Source organism: Oncorhynchus mykiss, chromosome 21 (assembly GCF_057628025.1).
Source record: "Oncorhynchus mykiss isolate SJ-2025 chromosome 21, ASM5762802v1, whole genome shotgun sequence".
Lineage (NCBI taxonomy): Eukaryota > Metazoa > Chordata > Actinopteri > Salmoniformes > Salmonidae > Oncorhynchus > Oncorhynchus mykiss.
In genome coordinates this window covers 39,250,091-39,272,702 of record NC_143042.1, presented here as the reverse complement: position 1 = coordinate 39,272,702, position 22,612 = coordinate 39,250,091, and the positions used below count along the sequence as shown (strand labels likewise).

At 41.7% G+C, this 22,612-nt stretch overlaps 2 protein-coding genes across 9 annotated transcripts; one reads left to right on the top strand and one right to left on the bottom strand.

Moving 5' to 3' along the window:
* The first annotated feature begins 2,035 nt into the window (after positions 1 to 2,035).
* On the top strand, positions 2,036 to 14,302 carry LOC110500540 (TRAF-interacting protein with FHA domain-containing protein A). 2 transcript variants are annotated; one of them, XM_036957951.2, is made up of 2 exons: positions 2,036 to 2,162; positions 13,259 to 14,302. In XM_036957951.2, the coding sequence occupies exon 2, from the start codon at positions 13,318 to 13,320 to the stop codon at positions 13,912 to 13,914; it is 597 nt and encodes a 198-aa protein (XP_036813846.1). In that variant the 5' UTR covers positions 2,036 to 2,162; positions 13,259 to 13,317; the 3' UTR covers positions 13,915 to 14,302. The 2 variants fall into 2 exon arrangements, with proteins under 2 accessions (XP_036813846.1, XP_021433623.1); XM_021577948.3 differs by lacking the exon at positions 2,036 to 2,162 and adding an exon at positions 11,903 to 12,224.
* Positions 14,303 to 16,864: 2,562 nt separating this feature from the next.
* On the bottom strand, positions 16,865 to 22,520 carry LOC110500539 (RNA-binding protein 4.1). 7 transcript variants are annotated; one of them, XR_016490330.1, is made up of 7 exons: positions 22,221 to 22,374; positions 21,271 to 21,698; positions 20,504 to 21,159; positions 18,873 to 18,969; positions 17,866 to 17,909; positions 17,723 to 17,827; positions 16,865 to 17,168 (listed from the first exon to the last, which is right to left on the bottom strand). XR_016490330.1 is itself a non-coding variant. In XM_090214625.1 (4 exons), the coding sequence occupies exons 1-3, from the start codon at positions 22,313 to 22,315 to the stop codon at positions 20,528 to 20,530; spliced, it is 1,155 nt and encodes a 384-aa protein (XP_090070751.1). In that variant the 5' UTR covers positions 22,316 to 22,374; the 3' UTR covers positions 16,865 to 18,969; positions 20,504 to 20,527. The 7 variants fall into 7 exon arrangements, 2 of the variants coding, with proteins under 2 accessions (XP_090070751.1, XP_036813843.2); XR_002470122.3 differs by having other exon boundaries at positions 17,723 to 17,909; XR_016490328.1 differs by having other exon boundaries at positions 17,723 to 18,969.
* Between the last annotated feature and the right edge of the window lie 92 nt (positions 22,521 to 22,612).

Below are 22,612 nucleotides of genomic sequence, written 5' to 3'. Positions count from 1 at the left end.
TGGTGCTCATTTGACAAAGTTACAGTCGATCAAGTGAACACTGCCCGTGTGATCGGCGTGCCATGACTACTAAAATACTAAAATTGGTGTCCTATAGGATATACTATATGTCAAACGATATAGCGAAATCTGGTTACATTCTAGGGTGTCTGAAGAATAAATACGAACATAATGTGACTGGTGAAACAACATTTCACAAATTCCTTTCTTTGCAAGTTGAATGCGTGGAAATACAAAATAGATCGTGAATGCTATATGGACCTTTTTAGGATATGGAAAAGGATTTTATCTAACAAAACAATACTAAATGTTATCTCTGGGACCCTTAAGATGACATATCAGAGCCAGATTTCAGAATGTAAGTACCCATTTCACCTTTAGATGTGAATGTATCAAACCTGTCACGGTGAAAAAGTGTTTTGTTGTTTTGTGCTCTCCTCAAACAATAGCATGGCATTTTTCCGCAGTAATAGCTACTGTAAGTTGGACAATGCAGTTAGATTAACAAGAATTTAAGCTTTGAACCGATATAAGACACTTATATGTACCGACATGTTTTGTTTCGCTAAAATCTGCGTACATGACACACTGCGCTACATGATTTACAACTGTCCAATTGACAGGACACCGATCCCGAAGAATTATTAAAGTCAAAATTGCCCTCATGGTGAAATCCCTGACCTGTTTCCTTTCTCTCCGGCAACTTAGTTAGGAAAGATGCCTGTATTTTTGTGGTCTTTGGGTGTATTGATATAGCGTCCAAAATATAATTAATAACTTCACCATGCTCAAACGGATATTCAATGTCTGCTTTTTTTTTACCCATCTACCAATTGGGGCCCTTCTTTGCAAGGCATTGGAAAACCTCATGTTAAACATTATTATTATGTGACTTGTTAAGCAAAGTTTTTCTCCTGAACTCATTTAGGCTTGCCATAACAAAGGGATTGAAAACATAATGAATACTTAATTAAGACATTTCAGCTTTTCATTTTTAATTCATTTGTAAAAAATTCCACTTTGACATTATGGGGTATTATGTGTAGGCCAGTGACAAGAAATCTAAACGTAATAAATGTTTTATTAAGGCCGTAACACAACAAAATGTGGAAAAGTCAAGGGGTGTGAATACTTTCTGGGGTGTGCACTACGTTTGACCATGCAGGACCCATTGTTGACCAGAGCCCTATGGACCCTTGCAAAAAGTAGTACACTATGTAAGGAATACAGGGTGCCCTTTTAGATGAAACCACCCCCACCTTCTACAAACTCTCTGTCTCTCCGAACCACACTCGCACCACATTTATGCAGACCACAACCTGTTGTTGTCACGATGTTCATCTTGCAGAGGAAATAGTGTGTTATAAATGGCATAACACATAAATGACATAACGTAAAAGCTTTCAATGACTTGGGAACGTTTGGGGAGTATACAAATATCAAGGAGTATATTTTTAAGTGTGAGCTCTTTCTGAGATTTGTTATGGTTTGTTACCAAGGCAGTTTGATGTTGCATGCAAATAATGATGTTGCTAATTGTGTTGATAATGCCTTTGAAAAGCCTTGTGATGTCTTTGATCAACATGCACTCGATTTCACTATTTATGCTGCACTGAGGGATTCTGAGGAGGATGATAACCTGCCCTCAGGTCCAACACTTTCAGCACATAGTTTTCATGTTGTTACTTTCAGGGAGGCAGGAGGGTGGACCGTGCACTCATCAAGACTTGGTTTACTTTTAGCTGACAAAAACACACTGTGGCAAAGAAGGGGGCAGAGTGATAAATGGCAGATAAGTGACGGCAGAACTAATAAACGGGCTCTGCCCTCTCACTCAAATGGCCACCCCGGCCAGAACTACAGATCACAAAATGGCCGGCCTCCAAAAACTACAATCCCCAGAAGCAAGGGGAATGCTCGGAAGGTGGGGCCGACCCACAGATAACAGGTCAAGACAAACCAGGAAGAGAGAGAGGAAGGGGATGGGGGAAAAAGAGACAATATATATTGTCTGGATTTACCTTATATGACCTGGACTGTTTGGACTTACCTGTTGGTATTTTGACCTGGACCGACTGAGAACCCGATTTGTGTACCAAACCCTGCTATCCTTGACCATGCCTGAGGCCTGGGTGGACTAGGACATAGAAACCAACATACAGGTACTGTCCTGTTTGAAAGAACTCTCATTCTGGGGTGATTTTGGTGACGGTCTCCTGTTAAACTTGTGACAAACTCTCCTAACCTTGAAGAGGTTTGTCACACTACCTACAGCATCAACCAAATGACAAGTGTGCTTCTGAAATGGCACCCTGTGGGCCCTGCTCAAAAGAAGTGCTTCTGGCCAAAGGCAGTGCACTATATAGGGAATATGGTGCAATTTTGGATGCAACCAAGATCTCAGCCCCCACCATCACACCAAAACTCCTTCCTGAACCACACTCATACCACATGTTTATATGCAGACCAGAACCTGATGTTGTTACGATAGTCATCTGACAAAGTAAACAAAATACTTTATCACATTTGATGCCTGATATCTATCAGAATGCTTTCGATGACTTGAGAAAGTATTGAGAGGATATACAAATAGTATAGATACAATCTCTTTGTGTGAGCACTATAGAGATGTAGTGAAAGTAGGTATGAGGAAGTACAGAGCAACCTTCCCCCTGCTGGTCAGGGCCTATATTGGTAATTTTGAGATCCACCAGAATTAGACAATATGTAAATGTAAAAACAGTCTTCAGTGTATACATTCAATAGTCTAATATATATATATATATATATATATATATAAGTGCACCAATGGTATTCTGTCTGATGTAAAATGATTCGCCACAATGTCCAAGATTCCTGAATTAAACTGCTGGAGAAAGCCTTTGTGATACCAATGAATAATGTTAATGATAATGTTAATGCTACTAATACCTTTTTATGTGCAGTTGTGTAAAGTATTTAAGTCATTTTAAAGTACTATTCAAGTAGTTTTTTTGTGGTATCTGTACTTTACTTTAATATTTATATTTTTGACAACTTTTACTTCACTACATTCCTGAAGAAAAGAATGTACTTTTTACTCCATACATTTTCCCTGACACCCAAAAGTACTAGTTACTGAATTCACACACTTATCAAGAGAACATCCCTGGTCATCCCTACTGCCTCTGATGTGGTGGACTCACTAAACACAAATGCTTTGTTTGTAAATGATGTCTGAGTGTTGGCGTGTGCTCCTGGCTATCTGTAAATTTAAAAAGAAAAAGGGTGCTATCTGGTTTGCTTAGTATAAGGAATTTGAAATGATTTTTTACATTTGATACTTGACTATAGTTTAGCATTTACATTTATTTTTGATACATAAGTATATTTCAAACCAAATACTTTTACTCAAGTAGTATTTTACTGTGTGACTTTCACTTTTACTCGAGGCATTTTCTATCAAGCTATCGTTACTTTTACTCAAGTATGACAGTCGGGTTCTTTTTCCACCACTGTTTGAGTGTGTAAATTGGAGCTTTCCAATAATAGTCAATGCCGTATTACCATAAAAATTCAAATTCAAGATCTAAAATGAGGGCAAGCAATATTTGCATATGTTCCATAGGGTGTGCTTATCTCTCGATAGCTTTTCGAAGACATGTAGCATGAGGACAGAAAAAGGTCAGAGGGGAGGGTTCTGTCTGTTTACTGATGTCATAGCAGCCAATCAGGCCTGTGGACCCACACTCCAGTAGTGTATAAAAAGACACCCATAACCTCTTGACTCTCACCCCCATCTGTAACACAGGACGACTAGTCTACGCATGAGAAGATGCCGTCATCGGAGGTGGAATTATACAATGACCCAACTACGTTTATTTTCTTTGCTGACATTTAGTACAGGTAGGTTTAAGGAATCCATATGTATGAAAACTAACTGCATTAGAAAATGCTGACAGAATAGAGGGATGAGAAGAGACTAAAAAACGTGAAGATATTCAAGTCATGTAAATCTTTGTTTTTATCCTTTCTAAAGGGTGGTCTACTACCACCAGACAGTCTAATGCCCTAAATACATTCATCTCTGGATGCACAGTTGGTTTGAGATGTTTCATCTCAGAAACCGAAGGAAGTTACTTCAACTGGTTCAAGATGACAGTGGGACAAGCTTCAGTCTGCGTGCTATCACTTTACATTCACTCCAACATTCTATGGGGAGTTTAACAACAGCACCTGGTTTGTAGCAAGGAAAGTGGAGCTAGTTTTGTGCTGACTATTGAAGACGCCAGACCATCAGATAAGGGGATGTGTTACTGTGCCACACGAGAATTGATGCCATGATCTTCGGAAAGGGTGTGTTTCTTTTGCATTAGGGTAAGTAACAAATACAGTGCCTTGCGAAAGTATTCGGCCCCCTTGAACTTTGCGACCTTTTGCCACATTTCAGGCTTTAAACATAAAGATATAAAACTGTATTTTTTTGTGAAGAATCAACAACAAGTGCGACACAATCATGAAGTGGAACGACATTTATTGGATATTTCAAACTTTTTTAACAAATCAAAAACTGAAACATTGGGCGTGCAAAATTATTCAGCCCCCTTAAGTTAATACTTTGTAGCGCCACCTTTTGCTGCGATTACAGCTGTAAGTCGCTTGGGATATGTCTCTATCAGTTTTGCACATCGAGAGACTGACATTTTTTCCCATTCCTCCTTGCAAAACAGCTCGAGCTCAGTGAGGTTGGATGGAGAGCATTTGTGAACAGCAGTTTTCAGTTCTTTCCACAGATTCTCAATTGGATTCAGGTCTGGACTTTGACTTGGCCATTGTAACACCTGGATATGTTTATTTTTGAACCATTCCATTGTAGATTCTGCTTTATGTTTTGGATCATTGTCTTGTTGGAAGACAAATCTCCGTCCCAGTCACAGGTCTTTTGCAGACTCCATCAGATTTTCTTCCAGAATGGTCCTGTATTTGGCTCCATCCATCTTCCCATCAATTTTAACCATCTTCCCTGTCCCTGCTGAAGAAAAGCAGGCCCAAACCATGATGCTGCCACCACCATGTTTGACAGTGGGGATGGTGTGTTCAGCTGTGTTGCTTTTACGCCAAACATAACGTTTTGCATTGTTGCCAAAAAGTTCCATTTTGGTTTCATCTGACCAGAGCACCTTCTTCCACATGTTTGGTGTGTCTCCCAGGTGGCTTGTGGCAAACTTTAAACAACACTTTTTATGGATATCTTTAAGAAATGGCTTTCTTCTTGCCACTCTTCCATAAAGGCCAGATTTGTGCAATATACGACTGATTGTTGTCTTATGGACAGAGTCTCCCACCTCAGCTGTAGATCTCTGCAGTTCATCCAGAGTGATCATGGGCCTCTTGGCTGCATCTCTGATCAGTCTTCTCCTTGTATGAGCTGAAAGTTTAGAGGGACGGCCAGGTCTTGGTAGATTTGCAGTGATCTGATACTCCTTCCATTTCAATATTATCGCTTGCACAGTGCTCCTTGGGATGTTTAAAGCTTGGGAAATCTTTTTGTATCCAAATCCGGCTTTAAACTTCTTCACAACAGTATCTCGGACCTGCCTGGTGTGTTCCTTGTTCTTCATGATGCTCTCTGCGCTTTTGACGGACCTCTGAGGCTATCACAGTGCAGGTGCATTTATACGGAGACTTGATTACACACAGGTGGATTGTATTTATCATCATTAGTCATTTAGGTCAACATTGGATCATTCAGAGATCCTCACTGAACTTCTGGAGAGAGTTTGCTGCACTGAAAGTAAAGGGGCTGAATAATTTTGCACGCCCAATTTTTCAGTTTTTGATTTGTTAAAAAAGTTTGAAATATCCAATAAATGTTGTTCCACTTCATGATTGTGTCCCACTTGTTGTTGATTCTTCACAAAAAAATACAGTTTTATATCTTTATGTTTGAAGCCTGAAATGTGGCAAAAGGTCGCAAAGTTCAAGGGGGCCGAATACTTTCGCAAGGCACTGTATATGTATTATCATGTGCCTATCAGGCTCTTTTCAGTGGTTATATTAAAACAAAAACAATTATGAGAACCTTGGTTTTACTGTGTTATAAAGGGTGCAGATTCCAGGAACCAGCATCTTACTCAGCAGCCTATGTCTTCGTCAGTCCAGCCAGGAGACTCTGTGATTCTGAACTGTATAATACACACTGAGACCTGTGCAGGAGAACACAGTGTCTATTGGTTCAGACATGGCACAGGAGAATCCCATCCAGAATAATTTACCCACACGAAAATAGAAGTGATCAATGTGTCTACAACCTCCCCAAGAGGAACCTCAGCCTGTCTGATGCTGGAACTTACTACTGTGCTGTGGCTTTGTGGGGAGATCCTGTTTGGGAACGGGACCAAGCTGGACATTGAAGGTATTTTGCTTTGAACCTCTAAATTTAGATTTTGTTCTGTAATAATTCATCTCTGATCTGTAACAATTCAAGACAAATCAAACTAAAATACATTTGCTGATGCAACTCTGAATTGTAAAAGGGTCGAAGACGAAGCTTACAAAATTTGACATGTATACCTGTGTTTCTAAGAAAGAATATCAACAACTTCCTTTAAACCCCAAACTGCTAGCTTTAATTGTGTCCAACATCTTGAGTTTGATCGCCATCGTTGTCCTTACAGGGTAAAACTCTTTTACTAGTGATTTGTGTTTCTACTTAAATGGCTCCTGCCATTTTGTGTGGTCATTCACATGTGACCAGGGACGTCATGCACCCAAAAAATCTGAGGGCGCACAAAGTACGTGAGAATGTCTGAGTGGTGGTCGGTAGGGGGGCTAGGCCCCCGTCCGTACATTAATTTTTTCAAACACATTAAAACGTTTTTCCTGCAATCTAGAGTCATAATCATTGTGCTTAATTCTATATAAAAGAAAAAATAAAAACCGGTCTATTTTAATTTTTTCTGCATGTCTAAGCATGTCTCTGTATCTCTGTTAAAATCTGGGTAAAAGATTGAAAGGAATGTGAGTCTTATTCAGTACATTTAGTTATTGCTTGCTTTTCTAAAGTCTACCAACCTTGTCAGCAGGCATGCCAGCTAAGATCGTAAGACAAGCTAGCTACTCGAACATGATTGATAGCCTGAAATGGCTTCTTGGTAGCTAGTTATGAGGTTCGGTGATTGGGAATCTGGGCTAGCCAGGACCGAGTTTGGGAAACCCTGCTCTTCGGCGATGTCTTGACTTCCCTGATCTGTGTGTACAACACCTATCCAGCAGAGGGCAGTAAACTTCCACAAAGGGAACAGACTACAGGCAAAGGAAGGATCTCATCATTCACGTTTATTTTTTAAAACATTTTAGTAATTTAGCATACTCTTATCCAGAGCGACTTACAGTAGTGAGTGCATTACATGTTCATACTTTTCCATTACCAGTCATATGATGATGGCCATATGTTGGTTTATAGAAAAGGATAGATTATCTGTAGTTTGGCCTGGCTAGCCTTCCAACATTATGTACAGTACCGTTGTTTGGAAAGGACACTATCAAACCAGAGTGAAGAAACAAGATTATGGTTTTAATTATTTTATTATGAGTGCATGACATATCAGGGAAAAAAGTTTATTAGGACTATATACTTTTAAATCCAAGTATTCAAGTAGTACAGCTGTAAAAACCACTACAACTATTTACAGTATAGGCTGCAGTATACAGTTGAAGTCTGAAGTTTACATACACCTTAGCCAAATACATTTAATCTCAGTTTTAAACAATTCCTGACATTTTAATCCTAGTACAAATTCCCTGTTTTAGGTCAGTTAGGATCACCACTTATTTTAAGAATGTGAAATGTCCGAATAATAGTAGAGAGTGATTTATTTCAGTTTATGTCTTTCATCACTTTCCCAGTGGGTCAGAAGTTTACACACACTCAATTAGTATTTGGTAGCATTGCCTTTAAATTGTTTAACTTGGGTCAAATGTTTCAGGTAGCCTTCCACAAGCTTCCCACGATAAGTTGGGTGAATTTTGGCCCATTCCTCCTGACAGAGCTGGTGTAACTGAGTCAGGAATGTAGACCTCCTTGCTCGCATACGCTTTTTCAGTTCTGCCTACACATTTTCTGTAGGATTGAGGTCAGGGCTTTGTGATGGCCACTCCAATACCTTGACTTTGTTGTCCTTAAGCCATTTTGCCACAACTTTGGAAGTATGCTTGGGGTCATTGTCCATTTGGAAGACCCATTTGCGACCAAACTTTAACTTCCTGACTGATGTCTTGAGATGTTGCTTCAATATATCCACATAACTTCCCTCCCTCATGATGCCATCTATATGTGAAGTGTACCAGTCCGTCCTGCAGCAAAGCACCCCCACAACATGATGCTGCCACCCCCATGCTTCACGGTTGGGATGGTGTTCTTCGGCTTGCAAGCCTCCCCCTTTTTCTCCAAACATAACAATGGCCATTATGGCCAAACAGTTCTCTTGTTGTTTCATCAGACCAGAGGACATTTCTCCAAAAAGTACGATTTTTGTCCCCATGTGCAGTTGCAAACCGTAGTCTGGCTTATTTATGGCGGTTTTGGAGCAGTGGCTTCTTCCTTGCTGAGCGGCCTAAAAGAGCGAATAAATAAGGCTATCTTAACCATCTTAATCAGTAGGCCAAGTTAGAGGTCAGTGCTATTGGTCTATAACTAATCAGCACATGAAGGGTTCTTACCAGGCTTTACAAAAGTTAACATTACTGCACGTTTCAAACCAGAAGGTATAACTCCCTCACTCCAAATTGTATTAAATAATCCCAGGAAAACATGTATGACCTCATCGGGTAGATGCTTAATCATTACATGGCACAACTGATCATGACCTGGGGCTGGAAATCCACAGCCTATCAAGGCTGAACGCATGTCATGTATGGTAAAAAACAGCATCCAAAGAAAATACAGTATCCCTATTCTTATACACATTAACATGAGCATTTAAAACCGCACCCCTGCGTTGCTTATATACTTCATCCAAAGTAACCCCACTATGTACCCTAGCAAATGTCTTCCCCAACAAATCAGCTTTTTCTTTATCAGTTACGTCCATTTTCTGACCCACAACCAAAATGGAATTCGAGATGCTTGCTTCTTCCAGTCATCTTCTTCTACATAGACCATACATCCCCCAGCTCAGTAATCCTGCCTATTGTAGAGCAGATCTGTCTCCATACATTTCTTGACAGGCTTAATGACCCTATGTACTAAAGCTCTCTTCCTTTGGAAAGCTACTAGATTCTCAGGAGTCATATTCCTACGCAACACTCTGTAAGCCCTATTTGTTTCTCAAATAGCCACAGTGCCCTCTTCAGTCCACCAAGGAGCCACCTTCCTTTTCTCGCCCACTGGCACACATTTGCAGCACTCAAAATCAGAGAGGTCACAGAGGCAGCACATACATCAACTGTCCAACAGACTTTAAGCAATGATCACCAAACTTTTCCCAGTCTGCTTTTTGAAAGCACCATCTTCTGACTGTTACCCCATTTGGAATAGTAACATCAAAGTTCATGGTGCATGAAATCGGGAAATGATCACTTCCAACAGTAGAATAATTGTATCAGGTTTCAGGTAAGACCCAAGTGCGGACTGTGTTGAAGTAACAATGTTTATTGCAAAAACAGGGGCAGGCAAACGACAGGTCAAGGCAGGCAGGGATCGATAACCCAGAGTAGTGGGGCCCGAGGTACAGGGTGGCAGGCAGAACCAGGGTCAGGTCAGGCAGAGGTCGGTAATCCAGAGTAGGGGCAAAGGCACAGGACAGCAGGCAGGCTCAGTCAGGAAAGGCAAGGGTCAAAACCAAGAGAGACTGGGGAAAAGCAGGAGCTGAGACAAAACGCTGGTTGACTTGAACAAACAAGACGAACTGGCAACAGACAAACAGAGAACCCAGGTATAAGTACCCAGGGGATAATGGGGAAGATGGGCCACACCTGGAGGGGGACAGAGACAAGCACAAGGACAGGTGAAGCAGATCAGGGCGTGACACACATTATATTCCATTCATACATAAATGCAATAGAGTTAGAAGCCATTGTGAGGTCCAGGCAGGATGTAACCCCTCTAAAAACATCAACTCTTGTACCACATCCATCGTTAAGACATACTAATGCTCATATCTTCCACAATAGTACCATTAGCATCTGTATGTGTGCTTTCCAATAAACTACTATGTGCATTAAAGTCGGCGAACCACATCTCTCAAGTGCCCAATTTTCCTGATATTTCATGAAACATCACTACAGATAGTTGACGACAAGGGTTGCAAAAATTGTGTCACTTAATATTACTACCTGCAATGTAGATTTCCACAATCACACATTCATATTCAGATGGCACAGTTAAATGACGATATACAAGACCTTCTCTTATGAACTTAACACACCCACCACCCTGTCCAGTTGATCTATCAGGTCTGATTGAGCAATAACCAGAAATAATCAAATCAAGATGTAAAAGCCATGTTTCTAGAACACATATCACTTCAGGTTTGATCTCTAAATCAATGACATATTTGTTAAACTCCTAACCGTTAGAAATAAGGCTCCTAGCATTACACTGATGGATAACAAAAACAATAACACTAATTATAATCATACTGAGACATTCCATCATTAGGATTATTAGGAGTCAACATATCAACAATCATGGCGACAGTAACATCTGTTACCCCTAAAAACTCTGTAGCTGCTTCCACAATCTTCAACTTGGCAGTTCTTCTTTCCAAAAACGCGGGCAGGTTGATAACCTTTCCAATGAAGGCTAAAAAAGTCAATCTGATTAACTATTAAGGTGTCCTTTGAAACAACACATATTTGTGAGCGCAAGATTTCTGAACAGGTATCCTATCCGTGTCTGGACCAACATAAGTAACATTTCTTACAGTAGGTCCACTAATTCCAGCAGTAGCCATATTATCTCCATCATTCTGCCTAATAGTTAAACCAATCTGCCTTGATGCCTCTGCATAAGAGACATTATGAGTGATTTTATATCTTTGGGCATCTCTAGCCTCTTTCTGGCATCCACCAACTGCTGTACTGTGTGCACCCCCCCCCCCCCTCCCCATTTACAACATTTAACCTTGACATTGTTTCCATATTCAACATAACATAATCATCCCCTACACACTTGGCACATATTTTCTTTCCTTTGCACAGAGCCGCTACATGTCCCATTCTTTGGCATTTAAAACACATTAATTGAGGTGGGGCAAACTCTTTGTAACAGTGAAAGCCAGGAAGCCCATCTGTTCTGTCTTTGGTTCAACCTTCTCGAACATGAATAACACTGACAGGCTTTCACTTCTCTGCCTCTCTTTCTTACTGAACAGCCTTTTGGCATCAACCACTATGACCCATCTACATTTTATTTTATATAATCTATGGTGGAACCCCAGAAACGACCATCCTAAGGCTAGCCAAAGCTCTAGGGACATGACCTGTGATTTTCTTCCCATTGAGAGTTTTCAGAATCTTCCCTTGCTGATATATAAAGGCCATATATTACTTTTCCATATGGGGTTACTGAAAGTCGTAAGGAAGTTGCATGGAGCCTGCAAAATTGAAATCATAAACAGACATTCCCTAAAGAGATAGAGCTATTGGGGAATTCTGGAATTTCCCAAGGCAAGCAGCAATTTACTGTCTACGGTGGTGCGATGTAATATGGTCAATGCTAGAAGGTATACGGCTTTTGTCAAATGAACGTCAAAATGTTGACCTTTTTTGCATTTTAGCTAACACTAACCATTTTCCTAACCTTAACCTAATTATTCTAACCTGCTACGTTAACTCTCATAAACTGTTGCATAAATTCTCATAGCCTTCAAATTCTCCTAACCTGTTACAAAAAGTCAAATCTGACAAAAAACTGTATCCCATCTAGTCATAACCATGAATGGTGGAGCGCGTGCTTGCTGACTCAACGGTTATCCCCTTCCTGTTGTTTTGCTCTCGGCAGTACTATCACAGTACAGTATGGTTTAGAAACGCTGTTGTACTATCATAGATAGAACATATCTTTGTTACTATCCTCCGACACCCATTATAGTTCGCACAAAGGTTGGTGCGCCAGTAGGCAGGCAATAGTTGTTGTACCCTTTCAAGTAAGCAAGTCAACAGTCGGAGACGCATACTTACTGTATGTAGCCTGATCTTTGCAGACGTGTGTGTACAATTGCTACAACTACCTAATTTTACAGGTAAGATATAGCCTAGCAAGTTTGGTAGTGAACATTCAGAATGGTTTTGTTGTTTGATTGAATGTCATGACATTTCAATATCAGTAAAATCTTCGACAAGTCTAGTCATGTTATTAGAGCTATAGAAAAACATGTGTGCAAGAATGTTGCAGATCGAACATGTTCTTCACTTCTGACAATATAGTAGACTGGCTGTTGTGAAAAACTGTTTCCTAAACTGGCGGAGTATGGGTTGTTCCACCAATTAGGTGTATTTTGAGTAGTGTAACTTCTATGGTTCCTGGAAGAAGCCTTTTTGGTTCCAGGTATAACTATTTTGGGTTCCATGTAGAACTCTGTGTAAAGGGGTCTATTTGGAACTCAAATGGGTTCTACCTGGAACCAAATGGGTTTTACCTGGAACCAAAAAGGGGTCTACAAAGGGTTCTCCTGTGGGTACAGCCAAATAACCCTTTTTAGGTTCTATATAGCACCTTTTTTTCTAATAGTGTAGAGGATGCAGTGGAACATGTCAAAATGCTGAATATTGACACTTTAGCATATCTTTATTCATACATTTGTTTTTGATGTATTGCGTTTTCCATGTGGTCTATAGTAAAGAGCACTTCATTTAATATAACAGGCTTTTAAAATTCAACATTGGTGCACAATTTCTACTTAAAATATCTGAGGCAAAAGGCACTCATTTCATGGAACGACCCATATAAAATAGGCTACATTCATAGCACAGTGAAATTACTTTCATCAAGTGAAAGTTTTAGAGGAAATGCTGAATGAGGCTGGGTGTGTGGAATGATGCAATTCTGACAAGTCGTCCTTAAAATGAGAACAAAAAGTGTTAACAAAACAAGAGATTTTCTACTGCTTTATGGAAATACCCTGACATTTCTCCCTATGGAATTGTGCAATAGAATGAAATGTTTTTAATTTCAGTACCCTCTGTCTGAGCTGTTATTCTATTTCTAGTAATAAGACTTGTTTAGTGCCAGAATAACAAAAAATAGTCCATTTAATTATCTCTGTTTTTCTTTCAGACCAATTGAAACTGAAAGTCAGCATCCTTTCAATTGCAAAAGCTATCATAACACACATCATGGAGCTTCCTCACACCATGGAAACAGAGGAGCTGATGACCTACCTCCAGATCCAGCTCTACCACCCCCAGCAGGCCTCTAAGGCTCTTTACCGCCTGCTGCCCGTGGACGCCAGGCACAAGCACCCAGCCGAGGACCCCCTGAGGCTGGGCCGGGACGTCCACGGATGCACCTTTGCCCTGGCCGACCCACGGGTCTCCCGCAAGCAGCTGGCCTTGCAGGCCTACCACACCGCCAACAGCCCTGACATGCTGTTCTCTGTGCAGAACCTGAGCCAGAAGGGACACGTGACGGTCAACGGGTCAGAGTTGGGGTACCTGGAGAGGGCAGAGCTGCCGAATAAGGCCCTGGTCCGGTTCGGGGAGTATGAGCTGCTGATACGTCGTGAGAATGGAGAGGCAAAGGGGAGCTTCGAGGTGGAGTTTGGGGTGCTGGCAGTGCCTCCTTCCAGAGAGGTGGGCGTGCCAAGTATTGTTCCCGTCATGGATACAGGCTCAGACCATTCAAACAATGGCATCCCACCACTCATGAGCCATGGGCCGATAGAGATGGATGAGACAATCATGTACCAATCATGCAGTATGTTTCTCTCATAGACAATGATTTTCTCTTTACCTAGTAGCAGTTGTCTTTAAACAATATTGATGTTAAACATTGTATAATCTCTCGTGGACAGGAAGTGACAAACCTTAACAATAATTTTACTTCTGGGTAACCGAGATTTAACATTCTGTAAACTTAATCATACTGTTGACTGAATGTAGGGCCAAGCCATTGGGACCTCAAGTGTAGTTTTTCTTATCACTCCGCAAGTGTTACTAAGACTGTTACGTTATTATATAAAATGTGAAACTAAAGCTTCTGAATATTTACCTTTTTCATGTAGTTCAAGTATCAGTGTTAAATGAAAGATGGGGAAGGATCATATGGTTTTGTAACTGTTTTGTAAATGTTGACTATAATAATAAAACTGTTTTTATTTGATTATTGTGTTACACGTCGTATACTTGCCAAAGCCTTTAACAAGTAAGTCAACTTTTATTTGCAAGGCACCAAGGTTTCTGAACCAATCAGACGGCCCTGAATGTGTTTGCATTTGGTGAAGGGTCAGGGAGGTACATACAGTGGTATTCAGACCCCTTGACTTTTCCCACATTTTGTTAAGTTACAGCCTTATTCTAAAATTGATTGCTGAGAATTGTTATTTATTTAATCTACACACAATACCCCATAATGACAAAGCAAAAACAGGTATTTTTGTTTTGCTCACTATTACAAATAATAAAGAGATACATAACATAAGTATTCAGACCCATTGCTATGAGACTTGAAATTGAGCTCAGGTGCATCCTGTTTCTATTTATCATCCTTGAGATGTTTCTACAACTTGAATGGAGTCCACCTGTGGTAAATTAAATTGATCGGACATGATTTGGAAAGGCACACACCTGTCTATATAAAGGTCCCACAGTTGACAGTGCATGTCAGAACAAAAACCAAGCCATGAGTTCGAAGGAATTGTCCTTAGAGCTCCGAGACAAGATTGTGTCGAGGCACAGATCTGGGGAAAGGTACCACAACATGTCTGCAGCATTGAAGGTCCCCAAGAACACAGTGGCCTCCATCATTCTTAAATGGAAGAAGTTCGGACCCACCAAGACTCTTCTTAGAGCTGGCTGCCCGGCCAAACAGCAATGGGGGAGAAGGGCCTTGGAGAAGGGCCCCAAGACGACTCAAGGCTGTAATCACTGCCAACGGTGCTTCAACAAAGTACTGAGTAAAGGGTCTGAATACTTATGTAAATGTAATATTTCAGTTTTGTATTTTTAATCAATTTGGAAACATTTCTAAAAACCTGTTTTTGCTTTGTCATTATGGGGTATTGTATGTAGATTCATAAGGGGAAAAAAACAATTTAATCCATTTTAGAATATGGCTGTAACGTAACATTTGGAAGAAGTCAAGGGGTCTGAATACTTTCCGAATGCACTGTGATCCAGAAATCTGTGTAGAAGTAGCGTGCCGTTTGGCCTGAGCGTCTGGGTAGCCAGGCAAAGGGCCACTAGCTCTGAGGAAGGTATGGCTCATCTGGACTTGGGCTTGGTCCTGTCAGTTCTCTTTTGCTCATCCATCTGCAGGAGGTAACCCCCTGTCAGCTGCCCCTCCTGGAAACAGCGATAAACCCCAGAGTCGAACGGAGAGGACCGGTGGATGAGGTAGCTGTTTCCCCATTGTGAGTGATCCAGGGAGTGGGTTCTGTTCTTTTGGAGGTCCAACTGGGTTAGAGGCTATGTGTCTCGTTCCCCGTATACAGGGATGTGGACAGAAATGTAAAAAAGAGTGAGTTATAACAAGTGACTAGTGGGCTCGGAAATATCCAGGTATACATTTTAATGTTCACGAATAAGCCATTATAGATGTGTTGATTGGTATGTTGACGGTGCTCCCTTAATATGACCTTACTAAAGAGCCCCTGAAGTGGAAAGGGTCCATCAGCTCACCTGTACACAGACGGAGGGACACGTGAGCAATGTACAAGGAGGCGGTGATTTCAACAGGCTTCAGGAGTGACAGGTGGAGCATCCGTTGTAGAGTGGGAACGTCATGGTCGTCATGCTGAGAGGTCGGGCAGTCCTGCCGACATGTCACTATGAGCTCTGGGCCCCGGACAATGGAGAAAACTTGCAACCTCCTCTCTAGATGTCTCTGAACCATCCCACATGGAGAGCTTCCCCGGGCTTCCCCTCTCCTGTGCTCACATAGTGTGTATAGCACAACCTAGGTAAAGGATAGAGGAAACTAGGAAATAGCAGTTCTCAGAGGAAACTAGGAAATAGCACTTCTCAGAGGGTGTAACATGACACTACAACTCTTTCTGTCACAGGAAGTAGCAAAATCGAAACAAAGTGGTATCAATGTATTATTAATATCATAGTATCTTCTTTCTTAACAGCATTTATGCAACTACACACTGAATCACTCAACCCTCTCTCAAAGTTCCCCACAGCGATTGCAACCCTGATGTAAACACCTCCACCTCCCCTAGCCTCACTGTCAAGTTCTCCCTGCACCCCAGCTCCAAACAAGCCAGGGTTACATCACTGACTGACAGGAATAAATAAGACTCCAGAGTCATGAACCCAGGTCTCAAAGGATGTAGCGAGGAACCAGGGCAAACCAGTGGCAGGGTTGAGGGCTTAGTAGAGCCACAAGGCAGGTATTGCCAGTGCCACACTCAACCAATGGGGCTTCAGCAAAACAGTAAGCCACACCCCAGACAGGAGCATGACCAATAAGCTCACAGTAACAAAATCCATTGTCCTCCAGGACTAGCCTAGAGTATTTTTATGTCTGGAAAGCACCTACTCAGGGATCATTTGCAGTTCTTTACCATTGAGTGTTGCATTTCAATGCCTCTGTACTTCCCCAGAGTTATATTAGGAAGTCCTTTACCATTCTGTGATCTCATCAAACAGCTGTGATAGTGTGAACGGTGCCTCAAAAAGACAGGATATTTTGTCCATACTCAAGAAATAAAATAATCAATTATACATAAAAAATAATTTATTCATTTTTGGTAGTTAGATTGGTAAATGACATACATTTGAAAATCAGTGCTTTCAAGTAATATTTCTGCAGTTGAGCATTTAAGCAAAAGCAACACTGATGGCAACAGTAAAAATTGTTCAAAATTTATGACTTTAATGGTGACAGTACATAGAAATGGTGAGCATCAAGGACAACAGTATGCTGATGCCACTTCAACTCAAGGAGTCTCATCTGGTCAGCAAATGATTAGGCAACAGTCAGACAGTATTCTTTCTTCAAGCTGGTCCTGCCCAAGTCCCTCCTGAAGAAAGAAGAGATTATTTAAAATAAAATAAAAGTGTGTAATTTTAACCCCTTTTTCTCCCCAATTTCATGATATCCAATTGCGATCTTGTCTCGTTGCTGCAAATCCCCAACGGGCTTGGGAGAGACAAAAGTCGAGTACTCAGAAACATGACCTGCCAAGCCACACTTCTCAACACCTGCTCGTTTAACCCGGAAGCCAGCTGCACCAATGTGTCGGAGGAAACACCGTTCAACTGACGACCGAAGTCAGCTTGCAGGCGCCTGGCCCGCCACAAGGAGTTGCTAGAGGGCAATGAGCCAAGTAAAGCCTCGCCCCCAAACCCTCCCCTAAGCCAGACAACGCTGGGCCAATTGTGCGCCGTCATATGGGACTTCCGGTCACGGCCGGTTGTGACACAGCCTGGGATTCGAGCCCAGGCTGTAGTGACGCCGCAACACTGCGATGCGATTGACCGCTGCGCCACTCGGGAGGCCTGAAGAGATGCATTTTTTTTTACCTCACTGAAATATTAAACCTAAGGCACAAAATGGCACAGAGAGATGTCTGACCATGATGGGCCATTGCACTTCCTGCATAAGGACCGATCTGGTAGTGGTGGCACCCATTCACAGCATACATAACCCTGAAGAGCAGTGTCAGAATATCAAGAGGAGCTGAAGTCCACTTCTGTACCAGAAGTCCACTTCTGTACCAGAAGTCCACTTCTGTACCAACCACTGGAAAGAAGACCATGGCCTAGAGAGGAAGAGATTGGAGAAATAGGATGGAAGGCAAGTATCATTAAAAAGGACATACTAAGCATTGGGGAAGTCTGTTCATCCATACAATTACAAAAATAAATTTAGTACATCCAACATGACACTTATTCCAACATTTCATTACTGATACCTACATGGTTACAGTATTCTGCTAAATTAATTTCACAATACCTTCCCTAGCAGAATTCCACTTCCGTACCAACCTCTTGTGCAAGGAAAGAACAAGAGGCTGAGATACGGGGGATTGGAGCAATAAGATGGGAGAATCAGTTTGATAGAAAAGGATACTAAGCATGGGCAAAGTGTCAAATGGGAATTAAAAAAGGTACTAAACATAGGTTTTTTATTTTTGTTGCATTGTCATTTCAGAATTTCCAAAATATATCTGCCGCTAATAGCGGAATGATACTCTGAAACACTTACCCGCTAATGTTGGCTGTGATATTTGCCTATCATTTGGGAAAGCTGTTTGACTTTGACCATCTAAATCACTGCAAAATATATTTTCATAAACAAAAATAGTTTGTACAGCTGTTTGAAGCTGAACCTTTGTTTCACTGAAAAGATTTTTCACAGAGATTAAGATTGTACAATGAGTCGCTTCACTATCCAGGGCTTATTTTCACAAACTGAAATTGAGCGAACAGTGTAGAATTTTACCAACCAGGAAATGAGAGCGATTTCCACTAGGTAAACAGCCAAAGTCAGAACAGCTTTCCCATTTTGACAAGTGCCGCTTCAGCGGGGAAACCAATAGACAAATAGCACAGCAAATCACACTGGTGGGTATGTAATACTGTGAAACACTATCATTCCACTAATACTGCAGATAATGAAAACCTGAAATGTACAATGCAAAAACAAAACAATCTATCCTTTGTAGCACCTTTAAAGTACAATAAATCTTAGTTCTGTATAAATGACCTTAATTGAACATTACCTCCACATGTCCATATCGTAGGATACAGCAAAAGACAGCACGGCCGTCTCCTACATTGTGTCCACAACACCTATCCACAGATCATGGTTCTAACAACCTACAAAAAGCAGAAGTGCTAAGCATACCAGGGCTTATTGTCCTATGTATCATGGGAGAGGGCATTAGTTAGATCACTAAGCCAAAATATTACATTTATTTAAGAGAATGATGGTGAAGAACATGGTAGGGTATGCAGTGGTTGAAAGATGGAAACTGACATTGTAAAATTAAGCACCTTCAGAGAGCGCAAGAGATAATACATTTGCCATCGCAAAGAAAAAGATAAGAGGGTAATTTCCCCACTACTTTGAATATAAATTAAACATTGAAAAGCGTATTTTTCAGAATGGACCGAAATGCCATAGATTAAGTTAGTGCTGCTGCATATTGGCTTTCACTGACTGCAATGAGCATCGTCATGAAGCGCCTATAATAACGAGGAAAGATGGGGAAGTTCAAAGTGACGATAGTTCAAATCTGTTTATTAAAAAGCTTTGAAATCAAAAATGGCATCTGTAAAGAAAAGAAAACCATACATAAAACGCAGCTTTGGGGTATCTAGGTATGTAAATCGGCATATAATTGAACACAAAATGTCTAACAAATCAAATTTGCATAGGTAGTTAAATCACTACGCTAACAGTTGCGTCGCAAAACGTCTTGAATACTGGCAAGTACCACCCAAAACCAAGATCACACCAGTTAAAGCGATATTACACTAACACGTTGTTGGACTAATTATGCAAATGAGTGTGTGGTTTATTAATCAAACTGAAGCTAGGTACAGCTCTGAAAAAGACATCTGCAGAATCTTCGTAACATTCATGTTTACCAAAATTACATGGATTGCTATTTAATTAACATTCAAATAGTCCCTTCATGAATATCACAGTTTAGAGGGTTTGTATCCATGAAAATTATTTTATAAAGGAAGAAATTTTATGTTAGGTCTTAGGCCAACATAGAGCCCTTAGGAGTACTGCGTCATTTCAAAATAGAATAACACCTCAAATACAGTAACCCCCTCTGCCTTTATCCTTTGCCCCAAAACAGCTTATGAACCTCGAACAATAAAATCAAGCAGAACAAATGTAAAACAGTTCAAGAAAGAGGACGAAACCGTAGACAAAAGCGTATTTTTTTGTATGGGTGGCCGCAAGCAATAGAGTATCTTCCAGTAAGTCGCAGGTGAACGCAACGCCACAGACGAAGGGGGGGTATAGTGCCACGTGCATCAGGAGACGACGATCTTGTCGGATAATTTAACCCTGGAAAGAGAGCAAACCACACAAGTCAAGCGCATTTTACTCATGGAGGAACGCGCTGAGGTTCAGTAAAACTTCCAGCATTCTTTAAAAGGCATATTACGATTTTACATTGTTCAGTTGAAGCAGATTTGGAGAGTTTGTAAAAAGCTAAGGATATGGTGAAACAATGCATTTGGAGCTTTTCTAGTCTGGTATTTTAAGCGAGACACTGAACGTCAATGCGAGGAGTCACCCCTAATTCAACCCTTCCACTCCCCATTGTTTTAAGTGAGCTAGATATGGAGTGTAATTGCATAGTGTACTATCCTGTTTCTGATTTCTCACCTTGAGTCAAGCACCAGTGTGCTTTCAATATGAGTAGCGGGCAGGAGGGGGCAGAGGCACCCTCTCAGCATAGGGGTCTCTGGTACGTGGTACGCTGTACATCGCTGGCCTGGACAGAGGAGAGAGCCGAGAGCGCTCATAGGAGTAGCCGTTACCTGCGGGGGGCATGGGGGGAGGGGGTCTTCTGATGGGACTGCGATCACGGGCATAGTAGGAGGACGGAGGAGGGAGGGGGCGACGCTCGTACGGGTTGAGGGAGGAGGCCCCAAGGCGCTCCCTAACCATGGCAGAAGGGGGTGGTGGTGGAGGGGGTATGGCGCCAACACGCCTTTCATCTCCATAGCCTGAAAGGCCACCGTAAGGGGCAGGGCGCGCTCTGTACTTCTCATAGTAATCGACCACCCCGTAGCTTTCCCGCTCACGCTCATAAGCACGCTCTGGGGGGTAAGGGGCTCGTCTAGGGGGAGGTGGAGGTGGAGGGGGGCCAGGGTAACCCCCTGACATGCGACCTCTGTAATGAGGGGGCTCACGCAGACCCCTGTCCCCAGGGTAGCCACGAGGAGGTGGCCAGTATCCACCCCTATCTGGTGGGGGGCCGTAATCCTCTTCCTCCCCTCTGGGACGGCTTTTTGACATCTGAACGTGAATCCGTTTGCCTAGAGAGGAAAACCATGATTAACAGTCAGACAGTGACACGCAAGTCCATATTTAACGTCAGGACTTTCCAACAGTTCAATCGTAAATCTTAATGAGGGTAATTTTCTTACCTTGGAAGTCAGTGTTGTCTAATCCCTTTATGGCATCCTTGGCCTCATCGGAGTTGGACATGTGGATGAATGCGAAATTTTTTATGATGGCACATTCTGTCACTGTTCCATACTCCTCGAACAGAGTGCGGAGCTCATCGCCGTTGCCTTTCTCCACATTGGCCACATGAAGTTTCACTGGACCCTGGTTCTTCCCCCTGCTCGGCTCCACATTGATTGGCCTGCCATGAAGCTTGAAGAGGTGCAGGGTGCGGATGGCTTTGGTTGCAGACTTGCGGTCATCCATGTGGACAAAGGCATAGTTTTTGAACTTTGCACATTCTGTCACTGTGCCATGTTCAGTAAACAGGGCCTCAATCTCATCCTTTTCGACCTCGTTAGGGAGGTTTCCAATAAAGATCTTCACCATCTTTATGTTAACGCAGAGCCTGTGAGATAGGAGAGGCATGTCAATATACCAGTTAGGCTGCAAATAAAACCGTGATGTCAAGTGAGTGGGCGGCATGGACAGGAAGTGCAATGGTTAACGTTATGTTAGCTAGCTAACTAGTGCAATTGAATTCAAACTGGCCGAACAATTGCTGAATACTAGTTAAACAAACTATCTTCAATGTCTAAGTTCACATTTCTAAAGTCTGGCAAGCTGTTGTCTGGTAAGCAAAGTTGGAAAGCGGGGTTAGCTGTGGAATATCAAAAGTAGGCAAGACTTCCTCCATCACAGCGTCGACTGGGTGGCTAACAACGTTAGCAAGCCAACTTAGCTAATGTTAGCTAGCTAGCTAAGGACGTTAGCTATGATAGTTAACTAGCTAGCTCAATATAACGACCAAAATAAAAATGTCAAATTCATGCAATACAATTATCGTAAAGCAAGTTCAGACAGTTAATTTGGCATAAAAAGATAGAAATAAAGAATACATTATTGCCGTAGTAAAATTCCACAAACTCACCTCACTGCTACTAGGACGACGACACACGTTAACGTTACACCAACCCTTCTTCTATGCGTATAATGGCGGTCCACAAACAAACGTTTGAGGTGCATGAAGCCGATATAACACCTCACGTCCGTTTTTTTTTTTTTAACAATGCAACAAGTCCCGCCCACTAACAAGTTTGATTGGTGAATGGCCTTACCAGTAAAGTCTTCATTGTCAAATACGCAGCTTGATTGGACAAACTGGCAAAAAAAAATGAATTTACGGAGGACAAAAAAGGGATCAATTCGTTTTGTAAGGCCCGGTGCTCCGTGTATGTAGCGTTTGCATTTTTTTAGACCATTCCATTGGCCCTTTAGTGAAATCTCCACTTAAACCGGGGAACCGACCCATATGAAACGAAC

Excerpts from the sequence above, each read along its gene's own strand:
- LOC110500540 (XM_036957951.2), top strand. The coding sequence starts at position 13,318 with ATGGAGCTTCCTCACACCATGGAAACAGAGGAGCTGATGACCTACCTC.
- LOC110500539 (XM_036957948.2), bottom strand. The coding sequence starts at position 22,315 with ATGCACCTCAAACGTTTGTTTGTGGACCGCCATTATACGCATAGAAGA. Across the intron at positions 21,699-22,220 it reads GTCGTCCTAGTAGCAGTGAG|GCTCTGCGTTAACATAAAGA; the intron begins GTGAGTTTGTGG and ends CCTATCTCACAG. Across the intron at positions 21,160-21,270 it reads AGACAACACTGACTTCCAAG|GCAAACGGATTCACGTTCAG; the intron begins GTAAGAAAATTA and ends TTTCCTCTCTAG.